The 16,773-nt window shown below is 41.7% G+C and overlaps 1 protein-coding gene across 1 annotated transcript; it reads right to left on the reverse strand.

Moving 5' to 3' along the window:
* Nucleotides 1–8,526: 8,526 nt before the first annotated feature.
* Nucleotides 8,527–15,142, reverse strand: prph2a (peripherin 2a (retinal degeneration, slow)). Its single transcript, XM_035406431.1, has 3 exons — nt 14,484–15,142; nt 12,400–12,646; nt 8,527–8,851 (listed from the first exon to the last, which is right to left on the reverse strand). The coding sequence occupies exons 1-3, from the start codon at nt 15,062–15,064 to the stop codon at nt 8,642–8,644; spliced, it is 1,038 nt and encodes a 345-aa protein (XP_035262322.1). The 5' UTR covers nt 15,065–15,142; the 3' UTR covers nt 8,527–8,641.
* Nucleotides 15,143–16,773: the final 1,631 nt, after the last annotated feature.

Raw genomic sequence — 16,773 nt, forward strand, 5'->3', positions numbered from 1 at the left:
TAAGTAGAGCCTTAATGTGATTGATGTCACATTATGCAGTGGCAAAGGTTGAAATTTAATTAACTTTAGACGCGAGGTCTATAAGCTCACCTTTAATTTATGATTGCAAACATGCTTTTGAGGATGATCCCTGCCGTTGGAGACACAATAACTTTGCAAGATCTTGGTCTACAGCTTCAGTGAACTTGAATTAACTCACAGAAGGGACAGGACAACTGCAAAATCAAAAGGTGTGCTACTGCAAAAGGGAACAAGTTTCTCACTCAAAGGGAGTGTGAGCCACAGAGAGGACTACTTTTGGAGTTCAGAGCTTTCAGGTTGTTTAGCCTCAAACACATTCGTACTACATTTAAATTTCTTCAAAGAAGCTCTTTTTTTTCTCCAAAGGAGGCAGCAATGTGAGAGTAATGCTGAAATTGTAGTTGGCCGTCTGGAATAGGGATAGGGAGCATTATTTTGCTGGAGTGCTTATAGATTTTATACTTTGAAGTGAGAAAATTCATTTCCATTTTTTGCATTGCCATGGAAACAATTTGATCTCGCAAAACAGGGGTTAAGTAGCATAAATGTGCTGAGTGTATCAGTGAGTCTCTTTCCCTTACTGTCTCATGTGGATTGACGGCACACTCGGGTGAGTGTGCAAAGGTGTCTTTTAGGTGTATGTATGAGGCTTTTCACATGTATTGTATGTCTTTTTTTTTTTAGGTTGGGGTTGGGCATTTCAAGTGAAATTCAATTTTTGAACTGAAATGTACTACATAGATGAATTAATTGAATTTCAATTCATTTTATGAACTGACTGAATTGAAATGGATTTGACCTTAACCTGGATGTGTGGATGATGATGTCATTAAGACAGGGATTCTCGAACTCATGTTTTTGTTCCAACCAACCTGCAAAGTTTGAATTGTAGCGAGCTATTACTTCTGCTTAACCAGGCACCAAATGACTTTTAATGTCTGTGGAAGGATTTACTCTCTTTTGACACACTGTCTGTCCATGCATGCAATGGCGTATAAAACGTTTTGGTTTGTGTATGCAGGGTCCCATTAGCTATACTGAGGGACTGCTTGGCCAGTATTCATCAGAGAAGCTTGTAGGCGGGCTCATCTTATTTCAGAGAATCTATGCAAACCGGAGATATTGACATTCCTATGTACACAATTCTTTTGGCGTGTATCCAACAGCGAAACAGACAACAATGATAATTCCTCTGAAGAACTAAACAATGTAAGAGAGTAAACAATGGACATTCTATCAATGTTTCTCTGAGTTAGCACGCTTTCGGGACTAAAAATTACAATGGACATTGTTCGCTGGATTCTTGCCTTGATAAAGATACCAATTTAAGGGATTAAATGATATATTTACAGATGAGTGAGATACAAACTGATGAAAGTGTCATACCCTGGTCACAGAAACAAAATCAGTGAACCAAAGTAGGGCATGACAGCAATGCTCCACCTGGGAAACAAATCTACCTTCTTGGGGCCACGACCTCCCTAATCAATACACTACACAGCATGTACTAGTATGCAAGACGGGAAAAGGCTCTGCTTATAAATGATATAGCCTACATTCACTTTTGCCACAGTTCTTTTCATTTTGTGGTGTCTCAGATCTATCTCAGATGTATCTTGCGAGACATCACTGCCGCATGCCTCTTTTTAACCATTCTCAACGCCTCAGATGTTGTGCTGATGCGGAATTTGAGGGGAGCCCAGCATGGTGCTGTTCAAAAGCCCTCATCCATGACATCTTTGTCATCTTGCAAAAGTTTCTATAGCAAATTTAACAGTATAAACCATGGCTTCCAGAACACAGAACACTGAATCATCCTTCAAACAAATGTGCTAAATAGTCTTAAATGACCCCACAGAGATTCTCGGGAAGCTCTCTGTGGGTGCAGCAAGGAACACACACGAGCGGAACGAGAGCAGATGAGATAAAGCAGATACACAACTCGGGACTTTTTCCCGGGTTGTCCAAAATCATTAGGGATCACTCCAGGCATCCTGTGAATTAAAGTGCAATTAGCACAAAGAAAGAAAGAAAGAAACATGCTGTGCTCATGAGACAGAGAGCACAATGCAAGGAAATCTGCAGCATCATTTATTTGGTTGGCACTGTTTTGCAGCCAGCAATAGAAAAGATCAGTATCCTTACAGCTCTGTTCTGTAGGTTACATTGCAAAAGCAAATTTAATGCCTGGGATTGCTTGATAACACTGAATGATTTTACCTCTAATTTACCTCAAAGCAGGATTAGTCATGGGTGGAGAGGGGGGAACAATAACATGGCGCTGTTGTAATAAGCACCACCTGACTGTAGGGTCATAGATCACTGACCCTTCCTGCATGATGGCTGTGTGTCTGTATGTGATTTCCTCACGGTTCTCCCCACCTGACACATGGCTCACACTTCAGGAGCTAATGGCGGCCTCGTGCTGCTAGCGAGAAGCGGTGACAGAGCGGCCATGGAACGCGCGCAGGACGGACGCATGTCAGAGACCTGACATTCAGGTCATCCCAGCATGAGTCCATCAGTACAGAGGAAACATTCTTTTATCACAAGAAAAAAAAAGAATGCACTGATCCTGGGGTCAGTGTGGCCAGGTGCTAGAGGGACGTGTCAGTACAGATGTCATATTTTGAACAGAAATGCATCTCTGGCAACGTGAAATTTGATGTTTTGTTTCAAAGGTGTAACGGGGACTTAACCTAAAAATATACACCCTATGGAAAAGGATTAAGATAAAAGATTTCCATTCCTTTGAAGCCAGTGCGCTTCTTATAGGTCCTCTCCTGATGGAAAGTGTGGTGAGAAAGCACCACCTTGTGGCTGTGCGACATACTTGCTCTTCTGTATAAAAAAGAAAGCCTGTAGAAACCTATTATTTGGCAATATTCTCCCTACAGATGTGTGATCAATGGACGTCAGTCAGTAGGACATGTACTCCAAGCACTATATTGTCTTGAGGATGATGTCTTTTGAATTCCAAACTGTCTTACTTGCTATCAAGATGAGATACATTTATTTTTATTCTACAAACTATGTTTAATTTGGGAGAGAACAAGTTTCACTGGGAGGAATGTCTCAGAACATCACACAACAACATTACTGAGAGCACTTCACAAATGTGTGAAATTAAAGTATATGATAAATTATTTTTTAGTATTAGCAACATATCATTGCAGCAGTATGTGCAGTGAGCTTGTTGTTCTATACAAACATGTTGATGTAACAAAAACCAGTAAGCATTTTGGTAGTCCAGGACAAGGATTGCAGAACCCTGACCTATCACTGATCTAAACCAACAATGACCTAAACTATCATTACCCTAAACTAACAATGACCTGAACCATCATCGACCTAAACTAACCCTGACCTAAACTATCACTTTTTATTCTTGTGGTTTTTAATGTGGTTTCACTTTGTAGCTGTAGAGCGGTGTGTTAGTGACCCAGACACAAGTGCTTGTTTGCTGATGCATCAGATGCTTGTGGTGGGCATTGTATTTAGGCAGCAACAGTGCATTCGAGATGAATTTCCCTCTGGGGACAATTGAGTACATTTTCATCTCAATCTTGGTGTTTGGTTTTGTGTATCCTATTGTATTAAAAAGAGACAAATTATGATTTCTATATATTTCAACTGTATTCCACATGAAAAGGTCTCCTGAAGTTGTCCTATAGCGTTTAACTGGACATACTGGACTGATATTTGCTCAGTCTGCTTAGTAGCAGCTGGAGTAATTGAATACAACACGAGTAGATCCCAGACCCCAGTGTGATTTATGGCTCTATCTCTCGGTTCTCTGAATACCTTCGTTCCACTGGACAGAGGCAAACCTTTCAACTACACCAAGTCCATTTATCTCTGTCAATTAGCCATAGCCACTCCAACCTCCCAAGGAGTGGGACATCTGAATCCCCACACGGTGTTTGGCAGGATCCAGTTATCAAATCAAATCAAATCCATTTTTTTGTATAGTTACTCTATTCAAAAGTGACACTGGCACCCCTCCCTCCTGTCCAGGACCTCCAACCTGTTGTTCCCACTTTCCCTATCTCTCAGGTCCCTCCTGGACACACAAACAGCAACCTCAGCCAACCCTGTGCCTCCGACACCCACCTCAGTAAAGCTGAGCTAACAATACCTGTGCCTGATCTGTCAATTACCTTCAGCCGTTCCCTCTCACCACCCCCTCCAGCAGTCCCTCTCCTGAAACAGGTCATCTTATCAATTAGCCTGCACATCCACCTCCATCCCCTTCCCCCTTTCTGACCCTGTTAGTTACCCGCTCAACCCCCCCCCCCCCCCCCCCCCCCCCCCCCCACTCAACCCACTGTGCATCCCTTCCCCTTCAGTCCTGCTTGGGGTTTGGGGGGAATGGAGCCTTTGAAATGCCCAAAATAATTTAAAAAAACACTATTGCTTGTGTGAGTCGTTCAGAGGCTTTGTGTACAGTTTTAGCTGCTTCTATGATGATATAGCCTCTTATATTATTCAATTTTCATTACTTTCATTTTCAAACTTTTTAACAAGCTAAAGCAGCTAAGCTAAAGCATGTTATCAGTTCAAGAACAATACTTGCATCCCTCTGCTAACCTTTTCTTTCCATCCAAAGTCTATTTCTGCTATCTTCAACTGCCCACAACATGTTTACAGCTTCCTAATTAATCTGTTGCTGCATTTTATAACTATAATGGTGATTCGCACATCATGTCAGTGTGAACCTTCTAAATTATGTGCAAATACACAATCCACAGTTGTACTACAGTATTTGTTATAAAAAGTCCTCTTTCTCCATATGTGTGACTTATATGACTCCTTAGCCACTTTACCATATTAGCTAAGTTATATCATTATGGATATGGTTGCACACACAGCCTCTGATTAACTTATTATCACAGAAATGGCAGCCCTGTGAAGACTAATCACATCAGAAATATAAATATACTTTAGAGAGCTGTCATTTTGAGGACAAAAATAATTTCTTCACCTAAAATGAATAACAAAATACATTTTTATGGATAACTATTTCTTTGACCCATACCCATTTTTGACCAGGGAGGTCAGTTAATTCCCATCCAGAGTAGAGTTTCTAATGGAAGCAGTGGAGCAGGACTGGGCATGTCATGTCATGTCATGCATCAGTTCCTGCTCCGTGACACCACAGCATGTCAACTCTGACCCGTCATGTCCACGCCGCCCCCTCACACCCCCCGCCCCCCCCCCCCCCCCCCCCCCCCCCCCCCCCCCCCCGCCTTAGATGGCACTTTTCTACGTCAGTTGAACTATCCTGGAACATTACCTGACAACAGACTAATCTGTTCATCATTAAAGCTGCTTACAGCCCTTATCTCATCAGCTGCTCTTTGTGTGCCTTGGGCCAAATGAAGAAGTCACCCTCCTCTTCACCCACCACCTCCCAGAACATTCCGCCATCTTTACCTGTCTGTCCTTTTCAGGCTGTCCTCTTCCCAACTCTTGCCTCGTCCTTACCTACTCAGGGAATTTTTGGTGCAGCTGCCTCTGGCCATTGGATGGCCAAAAAAATGGAGGGATTACACAATCTAAAAACACATTGCAACACTTTATATGTGTGGTTACAGATGCAAAAAATCTAACCACTGTATTATGGAAAGTTCCAGAGACAGGCTTGGACAACCAAAGATATTTCAATTGTGTAGCTCATTTTCATAGAGAACAAAACAGATGTACTGTACCTCTAGGCTATCATCAGACTAGTGAGCAATCAATATATAAAACCATGTTCTTGTTCTTCTTTTTTGGAAACTCCTTTAGAAACCCTTAAGAAAGGGCTTTCATGTCTGTTACATCTGAAAGTTCCGAGACACATGAATGGATGTAAAAAGTCTTTCTGGATGAGGGCATTCAATGTAAATGAACAGTGTGTTTCACTCCTTATCAATATGTTTCACATTTGTTCAGTGTAAACGCTTTTTAACCATTCAATTATTAATCGCAAAAACACTTGCAACTAGCTAAATAGTCAGAGCACATGAATGTCGATAAGACTGTGAGAGAGAAAGACCTCACATGTAATGTGTGTGTTTCATTTGTAATGCGGGTGTCCAACAGAGGCTACAGTGAAAGACCAGAATGTAAATGTGTTTGTTTCGTCACTGTCCAGTGTGGGGTCAGCGGTGTGTCCTAGCTGTCAGACCTGCTTTCATCCAGCAGAATTACAGTGGGCTCACTCCCTTAGGCCCATGCGAGTGCAATCCTCCCATAATTCTTGTCCTGATCCTATTGGATAAAGGAGACCTCCTGCAGAGCTCCTAACAGCCCGCTGTCCCCTATATTCCAGGTTTTATCTCATTCTTCCATTCTCACTCAGTAACTTTTTCTCTTTCTGAATTCACTTTTCAGTTGCAGTTTCAGCAATTATAAAAGTATGTGGTTTTAAACTTAGTAGTAAACTTGTAGTTTTTTCTTTTCCATCAGACACTATATTTTTTAATTTTCTTTTTTTTTTCTTTTGCAGTGGTATTGGTTGTAAAAAGTAGCTGTTTGTGCTCATGGAAAAGTGAATTTGGGTAATTGCTGAAAGAATTGTGTTACATTCAACTAGGTTGAAAATCCAAACTAAAGCTTTATTTAACTCTGCACACACATCTATGCTAGGCACAAAAAAGAGAGTTGTTCTTTGGATTATAACAATTCTTTACATTTTTAAGATTAACAATGACATTTAGAAAAAATATGATATAATATATATTTATGTAAGTACTAAACTATTTACAAAGAAATGAAATGATTGTAAATACATAAATTTACATTTTTTTGATTAGTACAATTCCAGTATAACCTCAGATCTTGGCTTCTGGAGCACCACCTGTACTGGTTTAGATGTGCTATGCAGGTGACTCCAGAGCCTTTGAACCTTCAACCTAGTGGCCCCACCTCTTGCCCCCTTGGTGACCCCCCTCCTCCCCCAAGGTTACTCTGCTCTGGTTCAGAGGGGCAGAGTGAAGAGGTGAGGGAGAGGAAGAATAATTTTAACTGCCAATCGCAGTGTTCTCCTTGGCCCTGAGACGTCACTGTGCCCCAGGTTCTATGGGCCCTTCTTTAACCATGTATGAGCATTCATGCTAAGTATGGGCTTGTGGGAGTTTTGGTCATTAGGTGTTCTGAAGGGCTGGGAGAGGAGAGTGCCTGGGGTTGGGGGTTGAGGGGCCACTGTACATCATCTCACACTTTGACCTGTCATCCTGTCATCCTCTGTGCCTGAATGCCACAGCCCTGTTTCAGAGAATTTCACACTCAGAGTTAGTGCAGAAGCTGCAGACTCCGACAGTAAGCGCTTCTCGATCTGGAAGGCCAGAGGGACTTAGCGAACCTGTGCGCACCTTTGCCTTGTGGGGCTAGATCTACTGTCCGACTCCAACCCCCCAGACCTTGACAATGTGATTGATCATGCTGACTCAATGCTGACTCAATGGAAAAAAAAAAAAATTGTTTTTTAAATTCCGTGTACAGAATTCACCTGCCAATGTTACAAAGACCCAAACTGAACAAACAAAACAAGACAGAATTACAAGTTAAATCTTTAAGATGTCACAACAGTGTTCTATCAGCCCTTCTGTAGAACTTCAAACCTTCCAGAGACATAGGACAGCAGCAACCTGACATCTAACCCTGCCACTTGCACAAGTCATGTTTTAGCTTTTGTTAAACCCTGGAGATATTTAACCCGGTGGTTGCACTGAAGTGGGTGTGTTTGCATACCAGCACTGAATAGTGTCGAGTATGTTAATTGCGTCTGTGTACATGAGTAGATGTTAGGGATTGTTTGAAGAGTGTGTTCTGTTTGTACATGTGACAGAACAGACCTTGAAAGGCTGGGACAGAGAGCTGAGACATGGATCCGACAGTTGCCTAACATATATAAAATATAACATATAGCGTAAAAGCTGCCAATAGAAATGGCTGCCCTTCGTCATAGAAATACAGTAGAAGATTTGGAGATTTTTGGGGATTTTATCAGGTGGGATCATACCTCAGCTGGAGAGGTGAATCATTCTTGTCGTGTCAGAATATTGGCCAATGTTTACCACAATTTCAGATTTCGATGTAACTACTCCCTCCCCACCCAACCATTGTGTAGCCATTGGGTTAAATATCCGCCCAGAGATATGGACTCCTAATTCAATGAGAGAGAAAAAAGAAGCAGTGTGGGGAAAATAATTTAGAGGGTTGAAAGAGGGTTGAAAAGTGAATGGTTTTCACAAAACGTAATACAACATTGATTTGGCTTGTATTACAAATCATGTGTGCATCATATTGGAAGTCAATGTCAAGGAGAAGCAGGTGAGTGTATGTGTGTAGGGAGGAGATTGATACATTTTACAAATAATTTTATGGCCAAAGACATAACTTAATTCACAAAAATCCTTATTAATTCTTAACTGACAAAATATTTTTGTAACAAAGACATACATATATGAATAATAGTTTGTTTTCTTTCTGGTGACTGGAGTGGTATGTGTGTGTGTATGTATGTGGGTGTCTGTGTTTTTTGTGAGGGGACTTATTTTCACTCCTTCTTTGCCCATCTCTCTCTCTCCCCCACAGGAGGGAGCGGTCTCAGTTTTTGTGGGTGTGGCCCCGCTCAGCTTGCCGTGGCAGCAGGCTGCTCCGCTCCGCCCTCCTCTATTTGATTGCTCTTACCCATCGCCTTCATTTTCCCCATGATAGTCGTGAATGTCTCCTTCACACTCTTCTCTAGAAGCCAGCCCTCACTTTCACTTTCTGGGTCCTCGGGGTTCACCAGGGTTGCCAGTGAGGTGTTCACATACTGCAGCCCCACCATAACTCCCACCTAGAGGCCAGAGGAGTGAATAGCATTATTGGGGTCCAACACTGACAGAATAGCAGAGCATGGGCCATCATAGTCATACTAATGAGTCATATTTCTAGCCTGCCTTGTACTGCCAGCCCTGTTTATAGTTAATATGGAGATCGCGGTATGCTTAACTGATATTGTTATTCAAAGACTGCATAGAGGAGAGTTACTTGTGGCTTACTCATTCTTTAGCTGAAACAACTGCTTGTTTTAATTGTTTGACCTTGTTTGTTTGGCCACACATGTATTATCTTAGTTGAGCCTGAAGCATATTTTCTTTTTTTTCTACACTGCCATGCCTAATATATGATTATCTTGTAAACTATATCAACCTGTGCAGTCTTACCCTTTCATTGTAGCTAGGTTACACTTCATCCAAATGAAAGATCCAAGATTGCCTGCAGCAATTCATTGGTGTTAGCTGTGTTAAATTGTGTTTCCATAGCAGAACTGAGCACTGCACAAAGATTTTGGGGGCGGGTGTTTGGGTTGCTCTGTGAGGTTAGTGGTCGGGTAGAAACTGAGAAGGGAAAGGTCAGAATTCATATCACACATGACAACATAGTTGCATGGCAACAGTGGGGGCACTGTAGAAGTCATGGTTGACAATGTATTGTATTTGTGCTTAAACAATATACTACAATCTATCTGACTTGTCTTTAACTTGGTAAAAAAATTAGTTGTTGATGCAGAAGCCATGGCTTCTTTTTCATTACATTACATTACATTTATTTGGCAGACGCTTTAATCCAAAGCGACGTACAATAAGTGCATACCGAAGGTCACTGGAACAACTACAAAACACAGGTCCGACAAGGTACAACTCATTTTGTAAGTTATTTATGAACACATTAAGTGAACACATTAAGTCCAGTTCACACATTAAACATTACTCTCTGACCTAACCTATGCTAAACTTTTCCAGGCTAACTGTTTATCCTTCTCAAAAGCTTAACGCCTCAGAGAATCCCTGACCATCTGACTTGGTATCACGGCAATGGGTGTGTAACGACATTCTTGCATAATCTCAGCTATTTTGGGTTCACCACGTTCTTTAGTTGCGTTTTGTTCCTGATAACAGCTACAGACCTAGTTCAAGTGGCAGTTAGTAACCATATACAGTCACCTGAAAATTATACATGGTTCACCCTAAATAAAGCGACCAGAGCTGTATTTACCATTCAGATTAGCTAAAGCCTCAAATTCAGGTTAGTTAAAAAAATTATGATGCACACAATTTCTACTTGTGTATCACTTTCTCCTTTTATAGCATGAATAAAACACTCAGATTCATGACAGCTGTGTTTATCAGACAGAGAACTCTGAATCACTAAAGGCAGCCTGCTATTATTGCCAATTTAAACATAAATTTGCATACATAAATAACATAAATTAGCTTTCGCATTTTTAGATATGGACAACTCAAACTGAGGTCAAGACTCAGTATTGTCATTAAAAGTAACATTGAAATGCTCACTATGTGTAGGTGTGAAGCAAGGAAATTAGTTGCAGTTTTCTTCACTTCACAGTAAAGATCTTTGAGGTCCTGAGATGAATAGTGCAATATAAATGTGATCCCTTATTATTAGGGTATTATCCTTATCATTTCTTAATGTGCACAGACCTCCTTTATCAAACCTTAAGTCTTTGAGACTTAATATGGTGCCAGTCCTCCTCTGTCACAGATGCCACTGTGAACAGAGTGTGAGAGTCAAGTGAACACAGAAAGTTCCTCTGCATAGAGGGAGATGGAGAACTGTGATAAACAGTCTACAAATCCCCTGGAAACTAAGAGTACTGAAGGAGAAGGGAGCGTAAACGCTTTGCGATGCCAGAATCTGCATCAGTGCACAGGCACCGGAGTACATGTAGACTCCACTGCTGTCTTTCCAGGCCTTGCCATGTTTCCTGAGATGGGATTAAGATACGACACAAAGCTGCAGCTCATGCCAGACTACACGAATTGGCCCTGGGTGCATCGGGGGTGGACACTGTGGGGGAGGGGAAGGTAAGGAAGTGATCAGAGATCAAACCCAGGCCCACCAGTGCTCTGCGTTGACCTTTAGGCAACTACTTCAATCAAACCACCCTACTTTTGGGTTCAGTTACTAGGGCCAATTGTTACTGGTTAACTATTGAAATGATTCTTTTTTTTTTTTTTGCAAATTAAATTCAGTCCACATGAAAAGTAAATTTATTGAATTTTGAACATTTTAACATTGTGTCACAGCAGACACATGATCCATCCTAATATAGACAAATTGGTTGTTAACTTTTCTATGCCCTGTAAAGGATTTTAGGATTTACCACGCACAATGTTAAAATATGTTTATTCCCTATTGAATCCAGAAAATACAAAATAAGTGTATTTTTACAGAAACATTTACATTTTCAGAACACCAATGACAACTAGTTTGCTTAGCTAGTTTTCATCTTTGAATTTGAATTTGGCAGCATGAGGAATTGGTCAAAGCAGTGCTACGTTAGTTGGACTTATTGCTTGTTTCTTGTGCTGTCATATGAAATTGTCATCCCCGCACTGTGTTCTGAAAAAGTTTCATTTGAAACTTGTCAGATTTCTTCTTATAAAGATTTTGAGCAATGTGAAATCCTTTTAGTGATTTTTTCAGTGCATTCTGCTGTTAACCAAACAATCACATCCCTATCACGCCTCTTGGCCCCAGGCCTGCACTGTGGATATTCAAACCTACCAAAGGTTTTCTATAAACCAGCCAAATAGTCAAATATTGTATTTGTGGAGCATTATAACTGCCTTACCACCAAAGCAATTAAAACAGAAGATTGAGACCAAAATTGATGGAAAAGATTGGTGTGCCTATTTTACATTAAACTGGATGAAGGCCAGGATAAAACACACTGGCTATTACACAGATAGCAAACCTTTTCTGAAATGTTATAAGGAGATCTCACATAGGGGAAACCATGAAAGGAACACAACTGGATGTCAAAGTTTACTACTGTAGAGTATAAATCTCACACTCTAATGGGTGTGATTTCCTGAGAGACAGCATAGCTTGCATACAGTGAAAACCTTCCAAAAAAAGTATTATGGACCGCTCTTCATGAACAGGTCATCTGCATGAATCATGGCAGCTGTCTTCCCCTAAATATAAATTTTGTGGTATGACTCTGGGTAGAAGGCTAGTTCCCACCACTGTTGCACAAATTATAGACAGGAAGCAGCCCTTCAGAATGCATGAGATGATTTCTGGTATGAGCTCATCTGACCTGCGCACCCATCTTGCCAGTGATCTCTGCATGCTGACCTGAAGGGATGAACCTCAGGGGTCTCCAGTAGATGCAACTAAGGCTTTGAATTGCTACACTCAATTACTGACTTTAGTGGCCTTGTTAGTGAGGAGACCTGATGTGTAGCAACAGGCATAGCTGTAAAAGATTATTTGCGGTTTAGGATTTCCTTCTGTTTGCAAGGGTATAGAAAGACCACTCAAGAGGACACCAACTTCTTATCTTGGCTATACTACTCCCTGCCAGTGTCTCACCTCCAGCACAGTGACAAGCAGCACCAGTGCTCCAATGGTGTTCATCAAGCCCCCATAGTAGGAGACCAGGGCATCTCGGCAACCCCGTTTCCAGATGTTGAGTTCTTCTGTATAGTGGTCGTAGCTGTAGTGGGCGGAGTTGTTGGTCATCTGGTACTGGATGCAGGGTCTTGGAGAGCTGGGATTGCAGCAGCTAAAGGGAACCCCATCCATCAGGTACTGTCCATCCACATTGCTATGTATACGGCTGTGGATGGATAGATGGACAAACCATTCATGGAACATGTTGAGATATTTGGTCCATCAGAGTGGCACAGATGTTGACCCAAGACCCTGATCTAGTAGATCACTGAAAGGTTAGAACACTCACATGTTGTAACATTGAAGCTATGGAACAATAATACAGTGGAACACCAAGTTCTGGACCAAGACCACGAAAGAACTGGATGAGAATTATTGGCGTATCTTTGAAAAGTTAGGCTAAAACCAGTTGAGAGAGCCATATCAACACAGGATTCCAAGAATTCATATATTGTTCAATATTTTACTACATGAATGAGAGACACTTTCTGGGACATTCAATCTGTCTGTGAAGGCAAATTTGTTTACAGTTCAAACTGTTGGGGCCTAGAGACCCTTTTATGTTTGTCATAGATTGATACATATTAACAGAGTGAATCCCTTCCATTCAGCACTGTACCTTTCACTGAAGCAACACTTTTATTCAAATATGTTGGCAAACCAAGTTCAGAAAACACAGGAGGGATGAGGATTTCAGGGAACCAAAGTGAGAAGATCCCAGCATATTCTTACTGAGGCAGCTTGCTCTGGGGCCACTGCTGGTGCTAACAGTGTCTATTCACAGCAGCTCGCTTGGGTCTTGTGATGATTGAAGGAGACAGTAAGCCTTAGAGGTTGTGAAAAAGTGATCAAAGAGGATTATGGTCTAAGTAAAAACAGGCTCATGAGCCTGAAACCACTTACACTGCCCACTGGACTACCCCTGGCCCACAACCACTGTACAAACACTGCAGCACCCTTCTCCATTACACAACACTGTGTCCCCCAAACTCCCCCAAGGCAGCCGAGTCCCACCCTTTCAACCAGGTTCTCTCATTTGCATACAACCAAATTTTGCACTCACAAATTCTATTATATCTCTATCTACTGCACTGCACTCCATGTAGTCTGGAATGCAAACTGCATGTAACACATGACACAGTAGAAAAAGTGCTTCTCAAGACATTCATTAGGTTAGAGTGTGTCTATTTGAAGAACATTAAAGAACACTTCAAATATCCATGGCACAACATGTGTCAGTTGAACATCAACAATGAAGGCTGGAGGCTATCTTTCAAGAGACTCACTGTTTTTCAATCTCTAGACAGGAGACTATCTTTAAACAGACCTACTGCTTTTTCATCTCTTTTTATGTAACTGTTATATTTTATGTAAGTGGCTATTGTCAACATTTTCTTGTGAAGTCTATGTTATTTCACATCTCACACAGTACATCCTGGGTGGCTGCCCCTCTTTGGTTTCAGCACAGTTTACAGATATCCTGCCACCTGATGGTGGCATGTTGACACAAATACACACCAGTAGTGAACATGTGATATACTCTTGTTCTCAGAAAAGCTATTGTACATCTTCAATGGCTGTCCTCCAAGCCCCTTTAGTGGGGCTAATCTTTTTGACAGTTTTCTGCTTCACAGAAGTAAGGTTTCTGGTGATGAAACCTCTCTTTGAACTTTCAGACTAGCAAGCTGTGAATCTCAATCAGAATGGCACCCTGTTATACTGCCCAACAAAAGGAATCTTTTTCATTGCCTTGAAATTTGTAAAACCCTTAATAGATATGACCATTCCACAGCAAAACACCTAGGAAAACCCAAGCAATTATTCATCCATCCAACAGAATAGAATATCATAAGCACCATCTGACTGTCCTGCCCTTCCAATAATCACTCCACAGAGACTTCAAGCTATTTCAGCCATGCACACAAATCCATACTTCAAGAAAGAAAAATTTCTTTACTGATTTAAATGGAAGGAAGGATGTTGGAGAAGGAAAGAACACTCACTCTTTGACCTGCTTGGCACTGAAGTCCAAGTACCGGTTGCTGACCCACTGGATCTCAAACCAGTCCCTGTAGTTGTTATTCCCACAGCAACGAAACTCCATTTGCATCATGTCCAAGGTCTTCTTCATGAAGCAGCGGCCAGGTGTGTCCGTGTCCTTGTAGAACTTCATGCTGTTCTTCAGCCCCTCAGCCAGAGTGAACTGGAGGGCCAGGCGAAGGGAGAAGCAGAGCAGTGCCGTGATGAAGAGGAGCACATTGAAGATGAAGCAGGTTATCAGGAAGGGCTTCACAACTGATTTCCACTTGGCAAACTTAGTGGGATCCAGGGAGTCATAGCAGATCTTTCCACCAAAGATATTGAGCCCACAGGCCAGCAGCCCCATCGCAATTAGCAGGTTTGGGACAAAATGGCTCTCGTTATTGTCCATAATCTCACTCCGCTTGCGAAGCTCAATCTTGAAGAAGAGTCCCATGCTGAAAACCAGCACCCCAGCCATCACGGCAAACCAGTACATCAGCCATAGCCCCTGGGCTAACTTCACACGCTTCTTCAAGTCAAATTTCACCTTCAGAAGTGCCATGGTCACTCACTGTTTCTCTCGTCTCAGCCAACAATAAATTCAAAAAAATCTTTGAAATGGCTTCTTCTCTCAGTCTCTTTATTTTTTTTTTTAGAAAATAAACCTTAAAATTAATTTTCTTCAAAAGTTCTTCGCTGCTTTAAAATTCACACAACTACTCAGGTGTGGAAGACACAAGGCAGATATATAATCCATTCCTTAGAAAGGGGTTCCACAATGGGTTACTTCGTGCCCATCCTGGGCCACCCCCCCAAATATCTGAAAATCCTTTTAGCGAGGGCGACAGGGGTCGGCCCTCAGTGAAAACTATAATATTTTCACCCAAATTAGCACCTGAAAAATGGGATCTGCAGGTCCCGCAACAAATTCAGGTGGCCCTTTCCCTGAGAAAAGAGAAGGATTGCCCAGGATCCAGGTGATTAAGCCGAAAGTTGCAGTACGTCATCCTAAACCTGCTAATCAGCTCTGATCCCATTTGCAGAAAATCCTCCGGCAGGAGATGAGCCACAGCTCTAATCTCCTGCTTTACCCTGTAATTGGTTTCTATCTTCACCTGGTCAGGGACACCAGGAGCGGCCCGGGTCCACAGGAACCTAGGTGAACTTATAACTTGGACCGGTCAGGGCACAAAAACCCACAGTGGGAAGTCCATCAGCAGGAGGAATGCATTTAGTCAACTTTGGGTTTTGGGTGAGAAAAACAATTTGAACTTCTCATCACAAATTTAACAAGCTATCCTTCCAGTGACCCAGTTACACCTATAGATGAGGCAGTAATGTGGGTGAACACAGTACAGTGCAGTCTGTCTGGGCTAGTTGTTAAAAGGTTGTGATTTCAGTGGTGAGAGTTAGTCGCAGCGCGATTCAGTAATGCTGCTCCATGTTGATGACACATGAAAAAAATGAGTGCCACCAGATGCCGTTTTCAGTGGTGTTGTATGTAAAGCTGGACTGTGCCCCTTGGGCACAGAAGATTGGCACACTGTATGCAATTTCTGAAAGAGAACAGGTGACGGGGCAATGGCCAGCGTGGGAATAAAAAACAAGACCTCATGATGCAATCTGTTTGGTGGGAGTCACAGCGGATGCACTCCTGATATCTGCACCTGCCAAATTTATTCCTCCATCTAAAGGCATCATACAGAGAAGTATGCAGCATGTGGCTTCTGAGGCCTTTGGGGTTGTTGTTCCAGGTCAGTTTGCCCTTGGATATAGAAAGATACACTACAAAGGAAAAAAATATATGGAAATCATGAAACAAATAAACATATTTGTTTTTGTTCTTTCCTAACTTGTGAAATCATTGAGTAGATATATGAAACACAAGAAAATAGCAAATATCCACCTATTAAATATGGCAGTAGCATAATGAATTTTCTACAAAGGGAGTTAAGCAATTACATTGCAATATGCAATAAACCTGACAAATCAGATCTGTTCTGAGAAAGCACCAGTGCTACCAGCCAAGCAAATCCACTTTTGCTGACTTTGGAGCAAACCATACAGTATATTCCACCCAAGGAAGGGCTTGCATATAAATGTGGCCTGTCTTTTTGTTTAGTGTGTTTTTTCCCTTTTGTGACAAGTGTTAGGCAACTTATTTCTGACCAATGAAGGTCAGAAATTGAGTCACGTTTCACACATAGCCCTTTCTTGCCCTGCAGAACATTACACTTCTGCAACATTAATATGTACACAATATCATTTTAT

The sequence above is a fragment of the Anguilla anguilla genome, chromosome 2 (assembly GCF_013347855.1).
Source record: "Anguilla anguilla isolate fAngAng1 chromosome 2, fAngAng1.pri, whole genome shotgun sequence".
Taxonomy (NCBI): Eukaryota; Metazoa; Chordata; class Actinopteri; order Anguilliformes; family Anguillidae; genus Anguilla; species Anguilla anguilla.

Excerpts from the sequence above, each read along its gene's own strand:
- prph2a (XM_035406431.1), bottom strand. The coding sequence starts at position 15,064 with ATGGCACTTCTGAAGGTGAAATTTGACTTGAAGAAGCGTGTGAAGTTA. Across the intron at positions 12,647-14,483 it reads AGTGCCAAGCAGGTCAAAGA|CCGTATACATAGCAATGTGG; the intron begins GTGAGTGTTCTT and ends ATCCATCCACAG. Across the intron at positions 8,852-12,399 it reads TGCTTGTCACTGTGCTGGAG|GTGGGAGTTATGGTGGGGCT; the intron begins GTGAGACACTGG and ends TCTGGCCTCTAG.